Here is a 25,188-nt window from a genome sequence, read left to right as displayed (position 1 = left end):
AATTTGTTCTTGAAAGCTGTGTTGAAGACTGATGATCTCCTTGTCTTTTGCATCCAGTTTATTTTTTTCACTTTGCAATTCTTTATCTTTTTCCGGTTTCTGTCTCAGGTTTGGCGTAGATCCATGCAAAGCATGTTTGGTTCCTTTCTCTCTGTCTGCTTGACATTCACCATTAGAACCCTTTTCTTTTCCTATGAACCTTTGAGGTTTCTCAAACGATATGGGTCACCTGAGACCATTAGCCATCTTTACATTATACAATCCTGGAGCAGGAGCACAATCAACATTCTTGTTGAACTTTTTGGTAGGTGCCTGCGGGAAGGACATGGTTGCTGTCGCTGTAATCTTCAATCCACCCTGTGTAAACTGAACAAGACAAATTTAGCATTCATACAAATTCTCCCCAGAAGGAGTGCCTCTGCATGTGATGATCAAGATTTGAGCGTCTGGGACACGTATCACTGCACAGCTTACATTGGAAAATTTTCTTTACACATTTATCTTTATTCTTGGTTGGATTTGGAGGCTTCAGGTTTCCCATCCCTCTTTCAGCATTCACTTTCACAATTTTCCAAATTTTTTTAGCAGTACCATCTGCTAGTTGTGAACTTTTGTCATTGGTATAACTTTCACTATATTTAACTATAAGGTCTGTCAAAGACTTTGCTAGGTGCAGCCACATGTTCGACAGCAACATTTACCCCAGAGTCTTCATTTTCACCAAAGGTATAAACTGCAGCAGCCTCTACATTTCCTATATAGGGGACAGTTTCATCCTCTTCCCCATCACTACTGTCACCAACAGCTACAGGCTTCCTACTGGCCACATAAGTGATGGCCTTAACCACTTCACAGTCAGCTACGCCCCCTACACTGTCCATTTGAGGGGAGGCCTCAGCCTCTTCACATTCATCAATTGTTGGAGCCTCTACAGTCTTAACCTCCCCCAATGTCTCCAATGGCTACAGCTTCTACACTGTTGACATAGGTGATAGCCTCAACCTCTTTCTATTTTGTCTCTTCATTCTCTTCATCTTCAGAATCAACTGAAATAGGATCCCATCCTTTAGCTTGGACCTCAGTAAGCGGAAACTTTTCCCTAGTCCACACAGGAACACATTTATCAGCCTTCACCTCAGTCAGCACTGAAGCATCTTCCACAGTAATACTTTCAGCAGTCTGAACTTCACATGAAACAGGGACACTTATTTCAGCCTGCCCCTCCTCAACAGATTCCAGCGTAGTCGGGACATCAACTTTCAGATTCCTCTGCCACAAGAGAAACCAAAGTAGATACAACAGTAATTTTTTTCTACTACTTCTGTCCCACCACTGTCTAAAGTTTCTTCAACTACTTTGACCTCAGTATGATTTATCAAAAGCTGCATCTGAAACAAGACTGGCAATTTTCTCTTTAGCTGCCATGAAGGAACATTCTGTCTCTTGATCATTAACAGTATTTGTTTGTTTGCACACAATTTTTCCTCCCAATTCTGTGCTGCCAGTTGCTGTACCACCTTGGTCATCATTTTTCGATTCTCTGTTGGCATTCATGTCATCCATTTCATGAAGCAAACTAGCAATATCGACTACCTTTCTACTGCTTCTGGCACCACAGATCACAGCTACAGTGCTGGTGCACAGAACATCTTGGTTTGGCCCTTCTACGTTTAATCACATATGATATATATGTGCATTACACAGTTCAGGGTACCATTGACAATGCACTACACCCAGGTCTAGATGCCAGTTACCAATACCAGCCACACTTCGTCTCAGGGCCCACCGCCTCTTCCTCCTGCTGTTGCTGCTGCCGCCTGTCAGTAGCATTGATGATGCTCTACACCCAGCTCTTCATGACTCTTACCCACAACTTTATGGGAGTCATTCCTAACACATGTCATCCAGGTCATGATGCCAGCTAGCAATTATTAACAAACTGGATTTATATAGCGTAAACACAATATGCAGCCATACAATTTAAATAGGGGTGCGTTTATTAAATAGCAACGCGTTTTCATGGCAGAGACTGTTGCTAGTGGGATGAGTTCACCTTTTCTCAATGTCCTAATGTTTATGTTGCCTTCTGGACGCTGTCAATCACACCAAAATTCCTATTTACCTGCTGTCACTTTGCCTGCTATTTTCTGGAAAACCACAAGGTCTTTTGGAACTTCTTTTTCCTTGTTGCCTCTGTTCTTGTAAACGTATCTAGCAAATTTGGTGGTTCTAACATGTATAGGGGTTTTGCTATTAATGTTTAAAGTCCGCTTATTGGCATTAGTGGAATCTGCGAAACCGATTTGCCAAAAACCCACTGGGAGTTTGAGAACATTTTCGCGAGAATGTCAGAGGCCTTCTCACTCATTCCTAACGAATATCCCTGAGAAGTCTACATTGGGCAGAAAAAAAAAAAAAAAATATATATATATGCTAATATTGGACTGCTGGGGCATTTTATGGCCCGCCTATTTGATTCACTGATTTGATTAACAACTATCATCAACAATACAACAGGTTTTTTCCCTGAAATGGAGACATTTCAACCAAACTTGCCATGCATATGACTGAGACTCAAGTGCGTGCACCAGTCATCTTTGTACAGTGCTGTGCTATATGTCAGAGCTATATTTTGATGTATGTGTGTATGTCATCACTAGGAAATGCATGGAGACATTTCAACCAAATCTGCTATGTTCCACCATCACTCGGAAACGCATCAACACATTTCAACCAAACTTGCTAGACATATGACTCATGTGGGTGCACCGCTGATCTTTGTACAGCACTGTGCTATATGTCAGAGCTATATTTGAATATATGTTTGTATGTATGTATGTATTCCTCAGTGACAATATGCCTTTTGCCTTTTGGACTCTTACAAATTTCTGGCTTGTAATAATAATGCCTTCAAGAAAACTTAAAGCAATTGGCTGAGTGCAATCAAAGGCAAAAAAAAAAATGAAACAACACTGTGGATAGAAAAATCCCGAGGACAGGAATAGAAAACGTGCCACGCTGCGCGAGAGAGCTACTACATCTAGAGCTTCAGAGACAGTACAACAGCGTGAGACCCGACTACAGGATAGGAAAGAAAGAGCTACTACATCTAGAGCTTCAGAGACCATACAACTACATGAGACCCGAGTACATGAATTGAGAGGGAGCCAGACAATCATGGACTGCATTGAAAGGATTCCACATAAAGACTACTCACAGCATGCAAGTGTTACTATTGGAAAATGGAAATGGTTTCTAGTTACTGTGAAGCCAAGAAGTTTTTTGCTGCAAAAAAGGGAAAGTCAAACAGTGCCAACTGGAAACTCCACCACAAGAACTTTGGAATTACACATCAGCAAATGCCTCAGAGTTGAAGCATTTTCTTAATAACATTAGAAAATACAACTCATGTTTCCAAATGACATCATTCAGCGCCACATCAATTGTTCGACAGCATTGAATTCCATCCACATTCACGGTGCAAGGGCAAATTTACTATAATGCAGGATCGTTACTTCCTCTGCCAGATCAACCACCAAAATTTCTACAACTATAATATTTTGAAAACAAACTAATTGAAACAGACCAAAGGTGCACATCTCGGGAACTAAATTTCAGATTGTCTTAAAGTTATAAAGGATGTTTCATGAGCACAATGTTCTTATTAAAACAGCATTGGAAAATATGCCATTATTTAGGTTAATTTATTTAAATTGTTTTTTTTAATGTAATTGTATATTGTACTTTTAAAACCTGTAAAAAAACAAAAACATTTCTTTGATTTAACACTATAGCTTTATTTGATTCTTTTTCCTGTATAATATAAGATTGCAATACATAATACTCTTGCAACGCTGTGTGTGTATATGTATGTGTGTATGTATGTATGTATGTATGTGTGTATATATATATATATATATATATATATATACTCAAGCAGTAAAGATTTCATGTAGTTCTCGTGTCAAATTGGTTTTAAAAGGTAGATTTTATAATTGTATGTTCCTTGTTGTTGAAATAGTTGTGGTAATTATATATGTTCTTTCAACCTTTATGATAGAAAGGAGGTATGGGCACAGTTTGTTTGGAACAGAATAGGCTCCCAAACATGGGACAAAAAAAAGTGGGACAATTGCAATTTAAGTAAGACAAATTTTTATTTACAAATCGTTTAAAAGCACAAAAAATGAAACATTTACAAACAGATTATAAAAATCACATATATGACCAAATAGGAAACTAAACATATTTTTACTACCATCTGAAAGAATTTTGGTGGTTTAAACCATTGATAGGTCAGTGAAAATACATCAATTTAGTACCACCACCCCAAACGGGGAGGGGAGATTATAGGTACACCAGCCTACATTCACATTGATGAGAGATCAAGAGAGAGATGAAAGATGCTACTCAATGCGTTTCACTAGATCTGGTCTGCTTCCTCAGGAGTATAGCAGAACAGCTTTCTTTTGTATGATGATGAAATTATATCTACAAGAATAAATATATCAATATATATAATTTCTATTAGGACATAGTCATAAATCAATAATCAAATGTGTAGATAGCATAGCATGAACAATAAATAAAACAATCAAATATTTAGATAACATAATTAATTTGTCATTATTGGATGAATGACATGACACGTAAGTATAACTGGATATAAATAAATCAGGTTTTATCATAAATAAATCACAAATACAGGTTGACAATCGAAAATCTGGCCATCGATAATCCGGATCCTTCCGTTGCCTGGCATGTATAGCCCTTGCATTCCTACGGAGGAAGAAGCTGATTCCATTTGGGTATAGTTCTGTCAGTTGCCACTAGATGGTGCTAATACACTATAATTACAGGCAATTCAAAAAGTCCAGAATTTTCGAAAATTCGGCACTCCCCATGTCTGGAGGTTGCTGGATTTTTAAATGTAAACCTGTATTGCAACAAACTAGGAGAAATTGTGTGTGTGTGTGTGTGTGTGTGTGTGTATAGTTTAAATTGGTAAATTGGTTAGCTCACATTTATCTATGTCGACGAGGGTGTACTAAGGCACTAAACCTTTAATACAGCATCTAAATTTTGTAATGTTAGTTGCTTATGCTATTTCAATAATTGTGATTGTGATTCTTTTTTTGATTTACATTTTTTTAAAAGTAAACCTAATTGTGAAAAGCATGTCAATTTAAGCAATTTTTTTTTTTTTTTTTTTTTTTTCATTAATATTTTTGTGGTTTGCAAAAAAAGAATGTGGGGATGTTGTGTCATTTGCCAACATACTTTGAGCTGGGTCACTGTTCCCTATCTCCTAAAGTTGGGAGGTATTTGTAGGCAGTTTACTTTGTCCTCATATCCATGTTATATAATCCCCTGCAGAGGCGGGCAGTTAGATTTGTCTTCTTAAACAGTATGCCTCCTTTACTCCTGAAGAAGAGCGTAAGTATTCTGAGCAAGTCCAACTGTTACATGCAGTGTGCTGATTGGAATTCTGCTAACAAAAGGAAACGGAACAATAAGAAAAGGGAAGACTAAGGCATACTGCTGCTGATGGCATAATTTGGTTTTGCTTGTGTCCAACAGTACTTGTTATATGAAACTGGCTGCATAGAATCAAAGTAATTAAACATTGTCAATATTCTGTAGTTCCATTTAGCGATTTGTCTGAAGTTAGGCTTTAAAGACTGTTTTCTAAATGTCATAGTCAAAAATTGATGGTGGAATTCTTTTTTCCAGGGTTAAGGTGTATTGAAAAAAGAAGCAATGTCTGTCGCAAACGATGAGGACATCCCCCAGGTGGAGAGAAAAACTGTCACTGATTTCTGCTACTTGCTCGATAAGTCCAAGCAGCTCTTCAATGGCCTGAGGTTGGTAGCACTCAATCTTAGAGGCAAAATCATAAACTATTTTTTTTGTGACAAAAGAAGGCTTTGTTTTTTAAAGCAGTGGGTGTGCAAGATTTATTGTTAAGTGTGGAAGTTATGGTAGATAAGGTCCTATCCTTCAAACGTTTATCAACACAGTCCTATTTGTTTAGAAAACAATTATAGCAATTCTAAGTGAAATTTTTGATTCAGGAGTTTATTCTTATTATTATTATAATTATTATTAAATGCTAAAAGTCTGGCAAGCACAATTTGAGAGCTGGGAGCTTTGCTTCTTGTGAATAGACTGAGCACATCTATTTAGAAGGATTTCCTGTATGACTCTATATAAAGTGATATTGAAAAAAAAAATGTGAAAGATGTTTTTGTCAATAATAAGTGTGATGGTTCTGATTCATTAGAGTTGGTTATGAGTATATATTTGAAGGTAGAGACTTTGCTTCTTGCACAGAACAAAATGGCTTGCACAGACTGGGACAATGGTAATGACTGGATGTTTTAAAATACTATAAAATTAACTTGTGTAAAAGTCCTGGAACAGTAATATAAACATTTTTATAGTTTACGGTTCATGAGTTCAGGAGGCTACTTTTAAATTGTGAGATCCTGTGAACCTGTTTATTTGGCAATAATGGGACAGACAGGGTTTTCTTTTGGTCATACTGTTTTGCCATTTTTTTTTCTGCAATCTATAGACAACACAATTTACCAATCTGAGAATAAATGTTTTTGTTTTCTTTTAATTGTGTGGATGTATCTGTTGTATTTTCTAACTGATACTAAAATGATGTTTCTGCAAAGCTATTTGCTATGTGCTTTTTTTTATTCAGCATTGCAAATAATATTAAGAATAACATTGAATAACAATAAAACAATATTAGCCCTGTAGGTAGAACACGGAACTTTGTTCCAACTTTCTAATGCCTGGCTTGTTAGAATGTAGAATTTTTGTATTATGCCCCAACAGTCCAGTGCTGTGTATTTTAATCCAACTCCCTAGTGTTCCATGTTTTAATAGTGTAATCCCTTGTAGTAGCGTAATATTGTGATCAATGTGGCTTAACAAATTAGGCTTAGTTCACATGAACAGTAAAAAAATGCCCCTCCTGAGTAACTAACTGGCAACTGCTAGGCACCTGGCATTGGTAACCGGGTATAACTGCTGGGAACCTGGGATTGGTAACAGGTGGTAAGTGCTGGGCTTTTCAGTCCTAGCAGTTTTTCAAGCAGCAGTGGTTCCTGGCGAGAGGTATGTGAGGGGTAAATGCAGAAAATGCAACCTTACTGCCAATGTGAATTTGGCCTACCTTCAGATGTCACCTCCCAGCGCTATACCCAGGTAACACACAGGAGACTCTCATAGCTACTAATAACCAACGTTTCTTTTTTTAATGGCATCATTAGAACATAAAAACCTCTGCCCATCAAACTGTCTGCTTTCCTACCTTGAACCCCAATTTCTCAAGAACAGAGAGGTGCAGATAAACAGAATCATAGGTGCAAGTGGGGGACACCTCTGGCTAACACCCCCAAACTTTCATCTCCATGGCATCATTACATAAACTCTTCCCATCAAAACACGCTGCCCTGTTACACATGACTTACCCTAACAGTACCTGAACCACAATTTCGTTTTGATGGGCTGAGTTTTTTATGTTCTAATGATGCCATTGTGATAAAACTTTAGGGGGTGTTATCCATAAATGTTACCCACACATTTTCAGTTTCCTACACCTTCCCGTTCCAGAGAAATTGGTGTTTAAGTGATGTGGGCAGTAATGTGTAACAGGGCAATGCGTTTGCCATAGTAATGAAATTTTAGGGTGTGTGTTTGGTGTGTGTGTGTGTGTGTGTGTGTGTGTGTGTGGGGGGGGGGGGGTTATCCAAAGGTGTCCCCTCACTGTACTTACATTTTCTGCTTTGTACACCTCACCATTCTAGGGAAATTGGGGTTCAAAGAAGAGAAGCAGACAGGGTAACAAAGTATGACACTTTTGATTTGTGAGAGATAAGTATAAATTTAGGGGCCTTTCCCCAATCCTCTTTTCTATGTAAGTGGCCCTGGGGGTCCACAAATTGCATTTTTATTTAGGACTACTAGGCACACTTGCTTTTAATACCTCAACCCCAATATTGTATTTTTACAAGATTTTACAATTCTAATCCCTATATGATGAAATTTGTAATGCTGGGGTTCTGAAATTGTGAATGGTGCTAACTATATATGTGTTCCCTGTGCACCCTGAAATGTTCAAATCATTATGACATACAGTTTAGGGGATATAATGGTTTATACACAGAGAGCTGTAAGGCTGAGAAGTGTGACATGCAACACGTACACACACACACGTACCCACACACACGTAATGTACTTATGGCTCTTCTTCTTTTTATTGGATCTCTTGGATATATCCCGTGCAGTTTGTGGTTTTTCAGAGGTTTCTCATAGATGATTTTTAATTTTATCCTAGACTAGCTAGAAGTGTCCTGCCAGATGATAGCCCCCTTTTCAACACTCTGATTTGTAATAATTTTTTTGTTTGTTTTTTTTCTATCCTAAGCTTGTGGATGTGTGGAGGCTCATCCATAGATAGGACATTTTCCTCTCAATCTCATCAATCCTACTTTAAAATACTCCATATTTTGTTCATCTTGTGGACCTCCCTAAAATCATTCCTTCTGACCATGCCCAATGCAAAATTATATGGTAAACACTTGCCAAAACTTTGGAATGGAGGAGGCTCAATGAGGCTTACTTTTTGCAAAATTCTTTCTTTCATATTCCACATTTTTTGTTCTAATGAAACCTAAAAAGCTATCCTCTTTTTATGTGGAAAAGCAGTTTCTTGTGGCACATGTCATAAATCCAGACCAAAAAGGGCTCAACAGCTACAAGTATATGATCTACTTTCATGCATTGAGACAGTAACAACTTACACATAAATGTACTCTTCCTGGTCAACAAAGGCATGTTATATGTTATGCTTCTTATTTCAGGACAAGGGCTCTGAAACACTAGACATTTCAGTGACTCTTCAGTTTTTATGTAGAACTGTACAAAATTCAGCATAGTTCTTCTATGGTTTCTTAGTCCTCCACAACAGAGGCCATAAGAGCCTGCTTGATTCACTTGCATTCACAAAAAGAAAAAAAAGCAAAGAACAGTCCCTTGGAACTTCTGTTAAAATTAAAGATCTACAAAAGGCCATAAAAACTAGCAGGGCCCCCAGCCATAGTGGTCGTTTGCTACCATATTATAAAATGTTAATCGACATTGGCCCCTTTCTTTATATGGGCTTTTAATGAATTATTGGAGAGTAACCCATTTCCCCAAGACTCATTTTGTGCCTTATTACTGTAAACCCTAAAGAGGAACTGTAGAGAATATACTATTGAAGATAGAATATCACTATTTACGTTTTTTAATTAATTGCCAAAATGTCCACTCATCTGTTGTCTTTACTTTATTCATTTTTCATGATTGTGTGAGTTTTATGCTGTCAAGTGAGGCATGGGATGATCTAGACAATAATATTGTGATTAGGGTTATCAAATGGATTCATTTGGCTAGGTCAAGGATAATCCCTATGTGGTTACTGGCAGCTGATACAGATAAGGCCTTTGAGTGAGGATGTTTTGGAGCAGACCGTAGAAATTATAGGGGCTGATAAAAAATGTTATGTAGGAATAGATCCCTTTTTTTCTGCCTTTCTGTCTTGGTGAGGGTGAATGAATGAATATTTTTAGGCTACTTCCTTTATATCAAATAGCCATTGTCCCATGTCTCCTTAAATTTATTTCCTGGTTTTAGAACCTTTGTTCACAATCCTTTTTGTCAGTTCTTTTCTTTTGAATGGGCTAAGGGAACCATCAAAAATGTAGGAACATTCTTGCCTAGTGATTTGTTTAGGGTGTTCCAGCTGAATTTCCTCCCCTTACTGACTAAGATAAAGAAAGAGTTGCAGCACTGGAGCTATGGCATATTTACATGGTTTGGCTGCACACACTTAAGATGAATGTGCTGCCAAATATTTTATCTTCTGCAGATATTACAGATAAAAGTTCCTGGGCTTATTTTAGAATCTTCACCTCCATATATCCAACTTAATTTGGCGGAACATATGAATGAATGGGGCGTCACTGAGCAGCCTTCTGCTGTTGCCTGCTCCCACCACATGTCTGAACCTGCCCTTATACAGTAAACTTAAATCCTGGAACACCAGGGCTCTGCTATAGGCAACAAATAATTGATGTTCTAATTTTTAGCAAACTTTTAGTGAGAGCTCCAGCTTGTCAGTTATGCTCAGAGGTTTGGGAGTAAAAAAGATAAAATATAGACATTGAAGTAAACTAAATCTCCGATCCTCTGTGCAGAGGCTGCCCAGGCTCCCATTGACATTTTTCTGCAAGAAGCTTGGACTGAGCAACTGTTTGATGTTGGTCAGCCGGATAGGAGCTCGAAATTTCTGGGAGATACACTCAACAAAAAGTGTCTAGGGAGATGGTGCGATGGTAAACACCTAGTTGTTTTTTCGTTTTTCTTTTAGGGAGGGACGTCACAAAAATTTACTGACCTTCACAAACTTCCTCCTCCTCCTGACCTTCCTTCTTCCACTCTTGGCCTATGCACTGTTTTGGAGAAAATTAGATCCACAAATCAGCTAGGCTTCCATAGAGTGAAAAAAATTTGTATATGGAGAATCTTGTATCTTGTATCCAGTAATAGTTCAGTATTTAGATTTACTGTAATTTAGATGCTACTGTTTTTTTCTGCTTCAGTTTAATCTTTTTTCTAAATGTTACAATGCTAAAGTCATTATGATAAGCAAGGAATAACAGGGATGTTGTTTATTCTGAGAAAATGTCTGTCTGAACATTGTGACCAAAAAATGATTTAGGGGACCGACGCTGTACCATGAGCCTTGTTGGGTTGTCTTGGATATAAGGGTTATTTAAAAAAAACAAAAAAAAAACAAAACCGTATGGAGATTTTTATTTCATAAGGCAATATGTCCAAAGAAGGAGGTATGAAGCAATCTCCACGTACTTAGAAGAGCATGTATGCCTTTACAAATTGTTGGAAAATTGTATTTATAGATGGTATGGTATGTTGGGGTAAGATCCCCCAAATACTGAATGCAATCAAATTTCCAATGATACAGGAATTTAGTTTGCAAGATTTGAGGCGTTTCTGAGCTCAAATTAAGGTGTGTGGTTTTTGTTAAGGGACAAGAGGATTGGTCAAGGTCAAAAAAATATCATTTTAAAGCAATCCTGAATATCCAAAATTGCTAAATTCAGGTAAGATGTATAGCTAGGTGGTGTAAAAACAGCTGGTATTCCTAAGATGCCTAATGTAGTAGCCAGTCTTAAGGTTAACCTTGATCGGTGTAAAATTTAGATGATGCGTAAAACCATCTACAGCTTGGTTTAATAATCAGGATTCCAGTAAATGGTAAATCTATAATAGTCAGGATTCCAGAGATGAGTGGATCTACAGGTAATAGTTTTGATATATATAGTGAAAGTCCAGGAATCCTGACTGTAAGAGTGGAATATGGAAAAGTGATGAGAGGCTCCAGCTCGCCTGCCACCTTCCTGGTGCACATGTGCTACATGCAGGATGCCAGTCTGCTTGCCTGCAATTAGCATTATTATAAAGTGCTTAAATTGTGCATTGCACTCAGTGGAAAATGTTAAAACTTTTTTTTAGACAACCCAAAGCCTTTGTACATTAAGGTAATTTCTGAGAATTTAGGATTTTCAAGGGCTAATATAGTTAAAATTCCATCAAATCATTTTATTTCATATATAAATACATATCAATACATTACACAAACACTTGATAAAAAATTTGATGAAAATTTTGTTTGTAAACAGATATGACCCCTCCAGAGGTAAGCTACTGTAAGCTACTTTTTTTACATTAGAGGGGAGTTTCATTCAATAATAAATGTTTATAAAATAGATTCAAAGATCTTAGAAGGAAACAAAGTGCTTTAAGCTAACTAGTAGCTGCACTGCTTAGTCCCTGCTAAGTCCTTAGTAGTGTCCTGATGTGGCTGCGCCGCCAACAGAGCTTAAATTAGTGGTGGCAGCATATGGGGGACCCGCCCATTCACCCATGTGCTGATGCATCGGAAAATTACATCAGGTACATGGTTGTGGATGAATCAATACAACACCAAATTGAACCCCAATGATCAGAATGTCATTAATATTTCTAAATACCCACTAACTATGGATGAATCCTTAAAAAGGGCCTTAACTTTTTTTGCCGTTTAAAACATTTTATTAGATTTACATTTATCAAGGATCTCCACATATGCTTGCAATATATTCTTCAAAATGTTATATGATAAACCACCTAGTCCCTTTCATTGAAAAGAACAGGAAGATTTTTCAACATAAAATAATGATTTCAGAGATTTGAAAGATTTGATTCAACTACTTAATGAGAGTGAGGGATACTCGAAAGAAGAAAATGTATCTCCTTACAACCCTTTTTTTAAAAACAAATGATCCACGAATAGCATCTCTCCCTAATGTCTGGAAAAAAATCCAACTCACTCCGCAATTTTCACACAAATCCACACATCTGCATTTGTGACTTGGGTAACTAAAGATATTAAAAAGTTAGAATAATAAAAAAAAAAAATATTTTTCCAAACCTTTTTTTTTTTTAAAGCATTAAACTCCTTGAAAGTGAATAAATCGATTGTCATCAAACACGCAGATAAGGTAGGAAATGTCGATATAGACACGTCAATGTGTCCAAATGTGTGAAAAGATTCGAAATAATCTTGAATGGTACTATCGTATTAATGAAAAGGTTGTTCAACAATTTCAGTTGGAATGTAATGACTTAATTGCTTCTGTCTATCAAAATGGTACTATTAATAAGGACATTCTTGAATTTTAAAAAAATCCTTTTCCAAGAACTCCCACCTTTTACGCCCTACCAAAGATTCAAAAAAATCCCAAATATCCCCCAGCTAACCCCATCATTTCTGGAATAAGTAGCCACACGGGCAATACCAGCAATCTTGTTGATCTTAATGTAAGACCACATGTTCAGAATTTACCATAATAGATGATATGCCTGTTCCAACTTCAGCCCTAACCAACTGGGGGTAGATATCATCAGAACCTTTTTGTCTGAAAAAGAAACCGCAAGGTAGCAGTTCAACAATTTCATGTTAGCTCTTTTATATTTTATCTTAAAGCAGACCTAACTAAAAACAAAAAAAATTGCACTTACCTTTAATCCCACAGGTCCCTAGATGGTGCTGGTCTTTGGTCTTCTGTGGTCTTCTCAAATGTGCCCCCACGTATGCCAACCTCTTTCTTGTAGGTTGGGAAAGAAACCACTTTTCCAGAGAAGACACATCAAAGCATCTAGACCATATAGTATTGTGGAAAAAAAATACATCAATGATGTCTTCTTGATCTGGACAGGTGGAGGACCTCCTCACTAATTTTATATCCTACTTTCAAATCAATTATTTTCAATTTAACCAATCAATTTTAGGTTTACTATAGAATACAAACCCTCTAAAATTTGTTTTCTCAATATTTTAATTTGCAAACCGAGCAAAAACCTGGCCTCTAACCTTTTTTTTTTTTTTTTTTTTTTTTTTTTTTTTTAAACCAACTGCTGGGAACACAATCATGTCTGCCTCAAGTGCCCATCCTTTCCCTCTGATTTGTAGTATACCATATTCCCAGTACCTACAAATTTGTAGAAGGTACAATGAACATGATTACTAATTACAAGAAAAACTATTACTGTTAAAAAATGATTGCCATATAGAGGTAGAAAAATATTTCTTGAAGAACTGGAAGATCGTGCTATTGGCTATTTGTCATGATCTGGAAATACTCCTATTGAGTTTCTGGTCATTTTTTCTGTGGATCCAATCCAGTAAGTTTCATATATATTTTATTGTGGGTAGCTAGCCTACTACTATAGTCTGAATAATTTTGGCTTGATTTTTTTCTAAATTTCTCTATCAACAGCCACTAGTTATCTTAAAGCACTTTGTTTCCTTCTCTAAAGGTGCGTACACACTTCCAATTTTTATCGTTCAAAACGAACGATGAACGATCGATCGGGCAAAAAATCGTTCGTAAAAAAGTAACCAACGACGCCGACGAACGAGGAAAGTCGTTGGAAAATATCGTGCAGGATCGTTCGTCGTTCGTTTTCCAACGATAATAATTGGAAGTGTGTACGTAGCTTAAGATCTTTGAATCTATTTGATAAATATTGGTTATTACTATAAATAACCACCTTTAAAGAGATATAATTTTTCATGATTAATAATAATCCTGAGTTCTGACAAATAGGGAGGCTCAATCATTTTTTGAGGTATTTGCAGATTACCACTTATTCTGTTGTTAGTAACAATAATTTATATGATAGTATCCTTACCTAGATACAGATTTTTGACCCTATTTAGCATATCATCATTTAATATCCATTTAGTTCTATAGGGACCTGTTTGTGCTAGTGCTGCCAGCATCAGTTCCTTTAGTGGTGTGCATGCTAAGGCTACAACCATATCCCCTACATGCAGGAGAGTTCATGTGAGTATTTTTGACTATGGATCTTTTTGTCTTATTACTAAATTATGACTATAATAGTCTATAACAATTTTTTTTCCTTTTTGTCGGATATTCATGTTGTTTAGATGTGATCTCGTTACTTATTCCTGAAGAAGCAGCTAAATCGCTGCAAAACGCGTTGAATAAAACTCCACCTCCAATTTAAAAAGTAGCTGCTTACAGAAGTCAAGCTCTGAAGGGGTGATATTTTTTTGCAATCAATAGTTTCAATTTGTTTTAACATTGGGTACAATCCACCTTATCTGAGTACAATATGATGCCTTTTGGTTTTATAAAGTGTTTTGTGTCATGTATTGATATATTTATATATGAAATAAAATGTTTTATGTGATTTTAACTACATCAGCCCTTGAAAATCCCACTCTCTTGTTCTCAAAAATCTTTTCACTTATGGTAGTTTTGGTAGGTTCATAGTAAGTTAGGTTGAAAAAAGACCTAAGCCCAACAAGTTCAACTTTTACTCCTGCTTGTTTTTCAGTGGTTGCCTAATACTAGGGGCTTTTAAACGTTACCTGAAGTAATTTCGCAGAACTGATTTCCACTCATAAATATCAAAAGAAGTGAATGTATTTGAGATAGCTTGATACAAACCAGTATGGTATTTTAAGCATTGTACGCTATTTTCAAGAGGGCAAATGCAGGCGGGAACTGTATTTACACATCAATACAGGCTGTATTTATTGTTCATTTCCAGTCTGATGCAATGAAAACCTAATGAGGTTAGAGGAGTGTGGCATAGATAAGTGCAGACATCCCTCAAAAATGCTAGATATTTATGGGTGGTGTTCAGGTACGTGCTGTGTTGGACTGGCAACTCCACATATACTCCTTTCTTTATAAATTGTGTTGTTGCTGCCTGGGGAGGAGTTAAAGCTAATACTATAAAATGTCAGTTGGGCTGCAGCTCTGCTAGGGCTTGACATTACATCCAAGATGATGGCAAACAGTAGCAGTATTCCCCTTTTGAATGACTACACAGTGACGGCTTTCATATGTAAAAAAAATAATATGAAATGATCTGAAATGAGATTCTTAGGAAAAATATTAATTTTATTCTATACTTGTTGCAGAGATTTGCCTCAATATGGACAGAAGCAATGGCAGTCGTACTTTGGAAGGACTTTTGATGTTTACACTAAGCTTTGGAAGTTTCAGCAACAACACAGGTGATAATATGGATAACAGTCCAGTTGTTAATTAAAATTTTCTGTAATCCAGGTCCAGAGATGCAGGAAGTTACCTACAGATGTTCATTAAAACGCATATTGGTAAAGGGAACAAAGTGCTAACAGCAGATTAAACAAAGAGTTGGATCCCTGATAAGAGTACACTTTGGTATAGAAAATGAGATCTAAAACACTGCAATATACTTTTTACCTACTCATGAATATCCGACAATTACCAATGCCTAATATACATAATTGCCTATGAGAAAAGCTAAAGCAACATCAGTGATTTAGGCCATTGACGGCTGACCCAAATATGAAATAATCAGATTGCAAAATGAAATATTTTAACTTGGGAGACGAAGTCTTTAACAGACTTGTTGTAAACTAGACATGTTCAAAGGCACAGCCCTACTTAGTCTCCCTATTTATTGTGGCTGACTTTTTCTGTTACATTTAGTACACACAGATTTAGATTTAGAACAGTAATGAGTAGGCTGTATAAATGGGGGGTCTACAGTGTTTTTATAAAACCTGGGTGTTGGAAATGTTTCTTTTATTTCCTCTTATCTGTGCAATTTTTCTATGAATTTTTTTGAGTTTCTGCTTTTTATTTTAAAGCATATAGTCTGTTTTCAACTGTTGGGAACATTTTTTTTACTGTTTTTTCTTCTATGGCTCTCTAATAAATGGGCACTGTTTAATCTGCAATTTGCATTGCAAAGGCAGTCAGCATTCTTCAGCCATCAGGTTGATCTTTGTGCTAGCAGAGCACCTGCTTACTCTTAAAACAGTAAGAGTAGAACACAGGACCTAATTCTTTGGACCTGAGAATCACACACAGTTTGTATGGAACTTGCAAGGCCATTGCCATCTTAAGACAAAACTTTTTCCACTTAGCTGCTAATGCTGGTAGATTTTCCCAACCTATTTTACATCTATTTTTTGCCCTGTGTATACACAAGTTTGATTGAGCCTTTAAAACACTTTAGAAGTTCATATAGTAGGAATAAAAGGACTGATATAGGGGAAAAACAAGAGGAAGTTGATATAACTATAGAAAACTGATGTCACCTGTCGGTGAAAAATTCCCCCCCAAAGGGATCATTTAAAAGAGAATAATCATGACCCAAACAGGTATAGTATGTATCAATGTTCTAAATTATATATGTATTAGAGCTCTGGGAATTTTATGCCAGAACCCCAAAACAATATCTACAGACAGAAAAATAGGTAACTATAAAAACAATACCCAAATGGGTTTCTTCAAGAAGCACCTTAATGAATAAACTGTGTTTATCTGAATAAAATCATCCATATCCGTTTTTTTTGTTTTTAGAATATCACATAATAAAGATAATGTAAAAAAATCAATGTCACAGGTCAATCCACAAATATATAAATATTGATGTAGAAATGCTTTGAAGTTGAAGTTGCTTGAAGTTACCTTCAATTTCAATGGTACATTAACCAAAAAAGGCATCATATGTGATATAGGCAGCAAGTCTGAGGCACAAATGAAGGTAAGTCAGCAAGATAAATATTAATCTTTTAAACATAATTTAGGAAATATATTAAATGTATGTGTGGAATTGTTAAAAAAAAAAAAAAAAAAAGTATGTAAAACTATAACTCGATTCATTAACTTTGAAGTTTGAAGTGGCTCTTTATTTTATCTATTATCCAAAGGATGACGTATGTATTAGAGGGCCTCAAACATTTTTTTTAAAAGGCCAGTTGAGGTGTAAAAAATGCACCAGGGTTGCTGAGCAGGGGGAGCAAATAACTACCTAGCATTTAGTGGGTAATTACATCATTGTTGGTGTCAGTGAGGGAAATAATGCCTGATCTGTAATGTGGAAGGTGTACTATGTCATTGTTGGTAGAGCAGTTTATCATTGATGTCTGGAGGGAGGAAAATTGTTGCATCATTCCCCCATTCTTAACAAAGGAATGAATAGATCATCATTAGTATCATTTTTCCCCAGAATTGGAATCTGGACATTATTCTTCCCAGTACACTAGTCAATAAACATTTTCTTGCCAAACAGAATAAAGTAATTTCAGGTTATATTTGATGCACAGATTCTAAATATGGTATTGGTTTTGCTAGATTGGCTCTAGTTTTTGAAATAATTACCTCAATAATAAACTCATAGAAAACTAATGAAACATGAAAATTAAGCACAATTTAACTAGATATGCCTACGTATACAAAATTGAATTTTTGAAATACTTAATGTCAATATATTCTATATTCAGTATATTTACAGGACTAATCACAAAGAAGTAATTGAAAAACTCTTGTTTGTATGATTTCCTTTTATGCTGATGATCAGGACAATCACGTTGAAAGCTCCAACAGTAGTCTGCCATCATGTGTCTATCCCATCTGCCCTGATACCTTTCTTCTATCACCTTTATATCTTGATGGAACCTCTCCCTTTGTGCCTCACTGAAATCGCCAAGGTTTTCTGGAAATGTTTGCAAATGGCTATGGAGATAGTGTACCTTAATGCTCATAGTAGCACCCAATTTTTTAAGGTTTAACAGCAAGCTTTGTACCTGTTCATAATTTTGCGCTGTATAGTTACCCAAGAAGTTCTTGACAACCATGACATAGCTGTGCCTGGCAGAAACTTCAGTATCAGTCGTGTTACTTGTGAAATATGAATCATTAAACAGTTTCTGAATCTGATGGCCATCAAAGATTCCTGCTTTTAATTTTCCAGGACTCAATCCAGGGAGGAATCTACAAATGTATTTGAAGCAATCACCGTCTTTGTTCAGAGCTCTAACAAATTTCTTAATTAATCCCAACTTTATGTGTAGTGGAGGGAGAATGATTTGTTCTTTATCAACCATTGGCTCATTAATGATGTTTGCTGCACCTTGTTACATGTTTTCCCTTGGAGGCCATGTCACTTTTTTTTTGCAGTGATCCTGCTTTGCTCCACTATCCCACATGCATTTGGGTACTATCCACTTTGCTGTCCAAGTAGGAAGTTCACCATTTTTAAATCAACACATAGACGACCATTGGTGTTCATGATAGCAAAGCTTTTGTAAGACCATTTTGATATTTTGATATTCTTCTTTGTTTTGTTGAGTGACCAATTGGAATTGATGCATAGCAGTTGCCATTATGCAGTAAAACAGATTTCAAACTTCGAGTGGAACTGTCTATGAAAAGCCGCCAGTCTGCTCGGTATTCTGGTACTCCCATATGGGCTAGTAGTCCAGGGATGTTACAACAGTACACAAAGTCTTCATCTTCACTGAATTATGGTAGGAGTGTCACCTCTCCTATAAATCGTTCGTATAACTTCTGGTCTCAGACAGTTCTTTTCTTTTAGCCTGGATGTTAAAAGATCAGATGCTTGTTTTGACAGACTTAGGTCACATATTAAATCATTGAGCTCTTCTTGGGAGAACTGCTGGTTTGATAGAACACTTCCTTCATATTCACTTCCACTGCTAACTCCTGGGTTACACTCCAAACCCAATATTTCATCCATATCAGATACAGAAATATCAGGGAGTTTACTGAACACTAGTATGGGAACATCAGCACCATGCAGCACAGGTCATCTTTCTGATTCCAAATCAGGGTACTCCCACTTGTTTTTCTTGTAACGATTGAAACCTTTTACATTCACAGCACAAAAATAACAATCATTATGATTTGTGGGCTTTTGCCGTTCTTGAAGAACTCGTATTTCTGTAAAAAAAAGAAAATGTATGAATAAAAAAGAAGGCAAATGAAAGTTTCATGAAAATAATGCTACATTTGTAATAAAACTCAAAACATTGGTGTAAATAAAGATTGATAATGATATGCTGTGGTAACATTTGTTGTTGGTAAAATCGTCTATTCCAGTTCATGTACCACAAGAACTAGAACCAATTCAATGGAACTAATGTAATTTCTGGATTCAGCAGACCTGAAATACACTAAATATGTTGTAAAATCCTTGGCAAGTGAAAAAAAATTTTTTGAGCTGTGTTCCTATTGGTGCCAGTGGAAGAATGATGCCCTAAGGGCTGGTTTAAAGCTTTCAAGGGGCCACCCTTTGGGGACCACATATACATAGCCTTTTTTTGTAAATACAAAATTATTTCATCCCAATTTTATAACATTACCTGGTGTTCTGTCTGCTTTAAGATACCAAAAAAAGTGAAGCTATTTGGGGGACCTTTGTTTTGTATGTGCATGCAGATATTCAGCATGGATTAAATGTTGCTCAGCTATATATTAGAGAATGAAATATATTGTTTCTGTGGTTTATGTAGTACAGTGTAGTCTGATAAGTAAATGTTTATTCTGTTTGGTTGCTGTGAGTTACTGTACATTGCATTCATCCTTTTTTGACCTGTGCTAGGACCTGTGCAGTGTATGGCCACTTCACAACTGTTGTTGGAATAATTATGATGTCAAGGTTTTTGGAGAGAAACCCTTATGATATCATCTTTATTTTTAAGACTCTCAACACTTAAACACCAACTTTTTATAGTTTACAGTCCGGTAACATACCCCATCTATTGTACAAATCCTTTTCTTTTCTTTTTTATTGGTTTACAGACAGGTCCTCGACAACCGATATGGTCTCAAACGTTGGCAAATTGGAGAAATTGCTTCAAAGATTGGTCAGTTATACTACCATTACTAGTAAGTATCAAGTCAAAATAACACATATATCCTAGCTTAAAAATAAAGATCAACACAGTAGTTTACTGTGTAGGGATTTGCAAATCACACAAAAGTTTTGTTATCTATATCTGTACATTAAATATGCAAACTCCTATATAGCCTACGGACTGCATATTCCAGCTGAGGTCTGACTAATGATTTTTACAGAGACAGGTTTGTCTTAATCTCTGGAGTTGATACTTCTTTTCATACAAAAACTATTATGTAGGAAATGATTTTATTATTATACAAGAATTGCATGCTGTAACTAAGTCTGTGATCTACTAGGACACCAAGATCCTTTTCCATTATTGACTCTTCTGATGTATTAACTCATAACTAACTAAACTTCTACTCCATTGTGGATATTAGCCTTTCTTATCCTCTTATACTGAGGAACTTTTGAAATCATTTTCAAGTCCTAAATTGGTGACCGGCGGAAAGAATGCCCACTTACAATATTAGCCTTAATACCACCTTTAAAAATGAGCAAAAACATCAATAAGTCATGCAGCTGGATCTACCAAGTGGTGTCAGCCCCAGAGCTGTGCAGGCATCATTTAAAGTCCCTGGCATTCTGATTATATCAGTATTTTTAAATGTAAAAGCGTTACATTAGACATTTACAAATACTTATTGTAAATTTCATGCCAGGTCCTGCACCCCAGCGCACCACCTCTGCACGCTCACATGTTCCATGCCCACCTGGCATCTGTGTCCCCGACATTCACACGCCAGGGGACGCAGATGCCAGGCTGGCATCGCCGGAGGATGCCGCGTGCTCGTGGGTACCAGGTAAGCCCTTTACAATTCCACCCCAAATGTGACTCAGGGTTGTTGCTTTTGGTACTGAAAATTAACCCTGAGCCACACTCGGGAATACCACCAGTAAGGTTAATAAAAGTAGCCACATTTCAAGAAACCCTAGTTGAAAATTGTTATTCTTCTTTTTGCTTTATATAAAAAGAGTGATTTGTTAGACAACGTCAGTCTTTCCAGCACCCATGCTGACTATTACTTATTATTTTGTAGCAGAGATCCTATGATCTTTTATCAAAACTCTCAAAAATCTTCAACTATAAAAGTTAAACTTACATGTCTGTAATTGTTTATATGGTTATGTAGTAAGTCAGGTTGAAAAAAGGACATCAAGTCCATAAGTCCATTAAGTTTAGAGAAATAAACATATCCCAGATAAAACTCCAACAGGGGAAAAAATTCCTGATTCCTTGAGGCAATCGGTTGTTCCCTGGATCAACAGTCTCTGGTGTCTTTACACCAGTTATATTCTTTGCTTCAAGAAAAACTAGCCTTTTCTTAAAGCAATCTATAGAACTTGCTAAAACTACTACCTGAGGAGCCTATTCCACATTTTCACAGACCTTACTGTGAAGAATCCCTTTCTTATAAGCATATTAAACTTCTATTCCTTCAGGTGCAATGAGTGCCCCTTGTTCTTTGCAATGATATTAAAGTGAATAATTGTGAAGCAAGTTAATAATTAAGGTAATAATTGTGAACCATTTATATAGGGTGATCACACCCCCCCCAACTTTTTTCAAAGGAGGAATAGATTCACTGAATGAAAATTTTCTTTTTATGTAATTTATTGAAAACTGCTTATCTTAAAACATTTCAAACAGTTCCTGATTTATAGTTCATATCTTTTAAACATACAATAGCACAATACTACGCATGCATAGTGAGATCGGCAAGTTTTTTTCCATCCTATGTCACCCGATCTTTCGCCCGGAAGAGGAGAAGAAGATGGCGGTGCCTAAAGCGCTGTCTCCAAAACAACGCAGGTCCCAATGCAAGGAACCCCCGGATGGATCGGACTGCCCTGCGGAAATGAAGGTAAGTTAATTTTTTTTGGCACTTTTCAGTTTAGTTCCTCTTTAAAGCAAGCAGCAATCCAAAACAATAATTCACAATTCATTCAGTGGTCAAGATAAATCATATCAAGAGAGGATTCGCTCATATACACCTACCTTTAATATAAAGCAGACAATGGCAAAGCATCCATTAAAATAGTAAATACAAAACTTCAGCCAGCACAGCACTCTCAGCATGCATGTAAGTACATGTGTTTTACTCCTAACATCACATAGCTCTCACCACGAGGATGCCGGCCTCTGCATATACCAGTCTGGCCTATATGCATATGAGGGACCCCTCTTGATATGAATTATCCTATCCACTGAATTTCATATATGAGGCACTTATTTGATGAATATAATTGGTGCTGTGGTTGCTGTCAGGATCCAAATACAAGTAATGACTCTACCACTATTGAGTATGTTGTATGTTAATTTTGTGAAGGTGGACATATGTGTAGATTGGAAGTATTTATATAAATAATTAAAAAATCTTTTTTTTGTATTGATGTTAAGTTTCTGTTTACTCTGTAAAACTCCTGAAGACGTTTTCAATAAATAAATGAAATGAGTAAGAGTATCCCTAATGTGAATTAAACAATATGGAGGATAGGTAAAACCAACACGGAACAGAATGTTTCTAGGAAATGTATAATGTGTTGATTACAGTAGTGCCGTTACACAAGTGCTTTTGTATGTTTAATGGGTGTGAACTATAAAGCAGGAACTGTTTGAAAAATTTTAAGATAAGCTGTTTTCAATAAATGACATAAAAAGATTTTAATTTGTTGGTTCATAATATATGCCAGTAAAATCCCAATGTCTGTGTATTATTGTTTGGAATTGTAAAAATTAAGAGATGAGACATAATCTGGGCAGTGTATTGGAGAAAATTTTTATTGTTGTAAGAGGATAGTTTCAGTTCAGCTAATATCTCCTTATAGCTGAGTTCCTCCATTCTTTTTATTAGTTTAGTTGCCCTTCTCTGTAATCTCCCAATGTCCACAATATCTTTGTGAACTGGGGCCAAACACTGGACTGCATAGTACGTTGCTAGCTTTAGTGCACATTAGCATTGCATGCTATTATCTATGTCTCTATTCTATTAAACCCCCTAGATCCTTTTTAATTTTTCCATTCCAATGTATCCCTCCTAGACAGTATGAAGCATACATGTTGCTAGCCTCAAAGTGTATAACTTTACATTTATTTATGGAAAATTTTATTTGACACTTGGATGCCCAATCAAACAATGCATCCAGATTTGCTTGTAGATTAGACATCCTATATGAACTTTATTCCATTACATAGTTTTATGTCATCTGCAAACACTGAAATGGTACTTATTTCCAAACTCTGATATTCATCAACAGGTGCAGGAGTTTTCAAAGCTTTTGCCTTCTTTCTAAAGTCCATTAGTATTTAGACAGCTATTAAAGAGTATCTAAAATTCGAAACAATAAAACAAAAATAAACAGAGCTAAGCTCTTTGAGGACACATAGGTGTTATCCATCTGCTTCTAGTGTGTAGTCACTTTAAATTTGCTTTAATTGTTGCTTGACCATATCAGTTCGGCAGACACATTGATTACATTGTGGTTAAATTCCACTCAGGTTTTTTTTTAAATAATACTTATAGGGTTGGCCTGCCCTTTGAAAATTATTTATAGTAAGTAAAGAAAAGAGAGAGGGGATTTGTGGCTAGATAGTTTGAAGTGTATTTACATCAAACAAAAATATACATTGATGTAATATTAGTATAATTACATTAGTTTTGTTAGGTTAACTCCCCTATATCAACTTCCCAAAAAATCATGGGGTTAAAATAGCTAAACTAGACAGTGAGTAGCTATAGAAGTAATGCATAATACAGCTTTACAGATAGGTTGATGGTTAAACTATATATATGAATGCCTTCAATACTCCCTTGATATTTATGATTGCATACTTTATATATGTATGGAATTACATTGTTACCCCCTTGATTTTGTGTATTGCATATTACTGTATATATGTATGAACTCAATACTCTCTGGATAATACACTATTTTTATATATATTTATATATATATATATATATATATATATATATATATATATATATAAAAATAAAGTAATGATTGGTCTTAATAATGGTGTTCATAACATTTGACTATATCATTGTGATACCTTTGTACCCTTTTTCATTTAAGCCCCTCCTTTGTGTTGGCCCAATTTATTCACCATTCTATCTTTCTATTTATCTATCTCTGTACATTATGCATTAACCATTTCTTCATCAACCATATATCCACCTAACTACATCACCACCAGTCCACACCCTGACTAATCTCATCAGCAACATTCTTTAATTGGCACTCCTGCTTATCCCCATGTGGCTTTCCTGGCACCTACAGGAGACGAAGTGCTCATGTTCTTGTACATACGCTTAGCAGTTGCATGGACAGTCAATAGTTCCTCAGTTGCCTGTCAGCAAACTGGCCTTTCTCCTCACAAAGATTGTGAGTCATCACCTGCACTTAGATGTGCCAGCTAATCAGCCAGTGTTCTATTAAGTAAAAAAAGTACAGGTGAATAAAATTATAGGTGCAAGTTGAGGACACCTGTGGCTAACATCCCCTAAAATGTAATCACTAAGGCATCATCATAACATAAATTCTGCCCATCAAAAAAATATACCCTGTTACACATTGTTGGACGCTTTTAATGCCTGAACCCAAATTTCAGCAATGTGCAACGGGGTAGATTTTTTTGACGGGTAGATTTTTTTGACAAGTTTTTTATGTTCTGACAATACCGAAGTGATGAAATTGTAGGGGGTGTCAGCCACAAATTCAATTCAGCCAATGCCTTGTCCTGCCTCTTATCAATTGAATTGCTATTTTTTGGCATCTCTACTTCCACCATGTTGTTTTTGTGTACTGGTGTCCAAAACTTAACTGCAT

The 25,188-nt window shown here is 36.2% G+C and overlaps 1 protein-coding gene across 2 annotated transcripts in view; it reads left to right on the top strand.

Annotated features, from left to right (window-relative positions):
- SCAI (suppressor of cancer cell invasion) overlaps nt 1-25,188 on the top strand; it is a 344,415-nt gene that overhangs the window by 31,961 nt on the left and 287,266 nt on the right. For both annotated transcript variants that reach the window (XM_072429918.1, XM_072429919.1), the window contains exons 2-4: nt 5,734-5,864; nt 15,581-15,676; nt 20,259-20,345. In XM_072429918.1, the coding sequence (XP_072286019.1) occupies nt 5,761-5,864; nt 15,581-15,676; nt 20,259-20,345 (287 nt within the window). In that variant the 5' untranslated portion in view covers nt 5,734-5,760. The remainder of the gene's footprint in view (nt 1-5,733; nt 5,865-15,580; nt 15,677-20,258; nt 20,346-25,188) is intronic.

Source organism: Pyxicephalus adspersus, chromosome Z (assembly GCF_032062135.1).
Source record: "Pyxicephalus adspersus chromosome Z, UCB_Pads_2.0, whole genome shotgun sequence".
In the NCBI taxonomy this organism is placed as follows: domain Eukaryota; kingdom Metazoa; phylum Chordata; class Amphibia; order Anura; family Pyxicephalidae; genus Pyxicephalus; species Pyxicephalus adspersus.
This window is presented reverse-complemented; position numbering and strand designations above follow the sequence as displayed.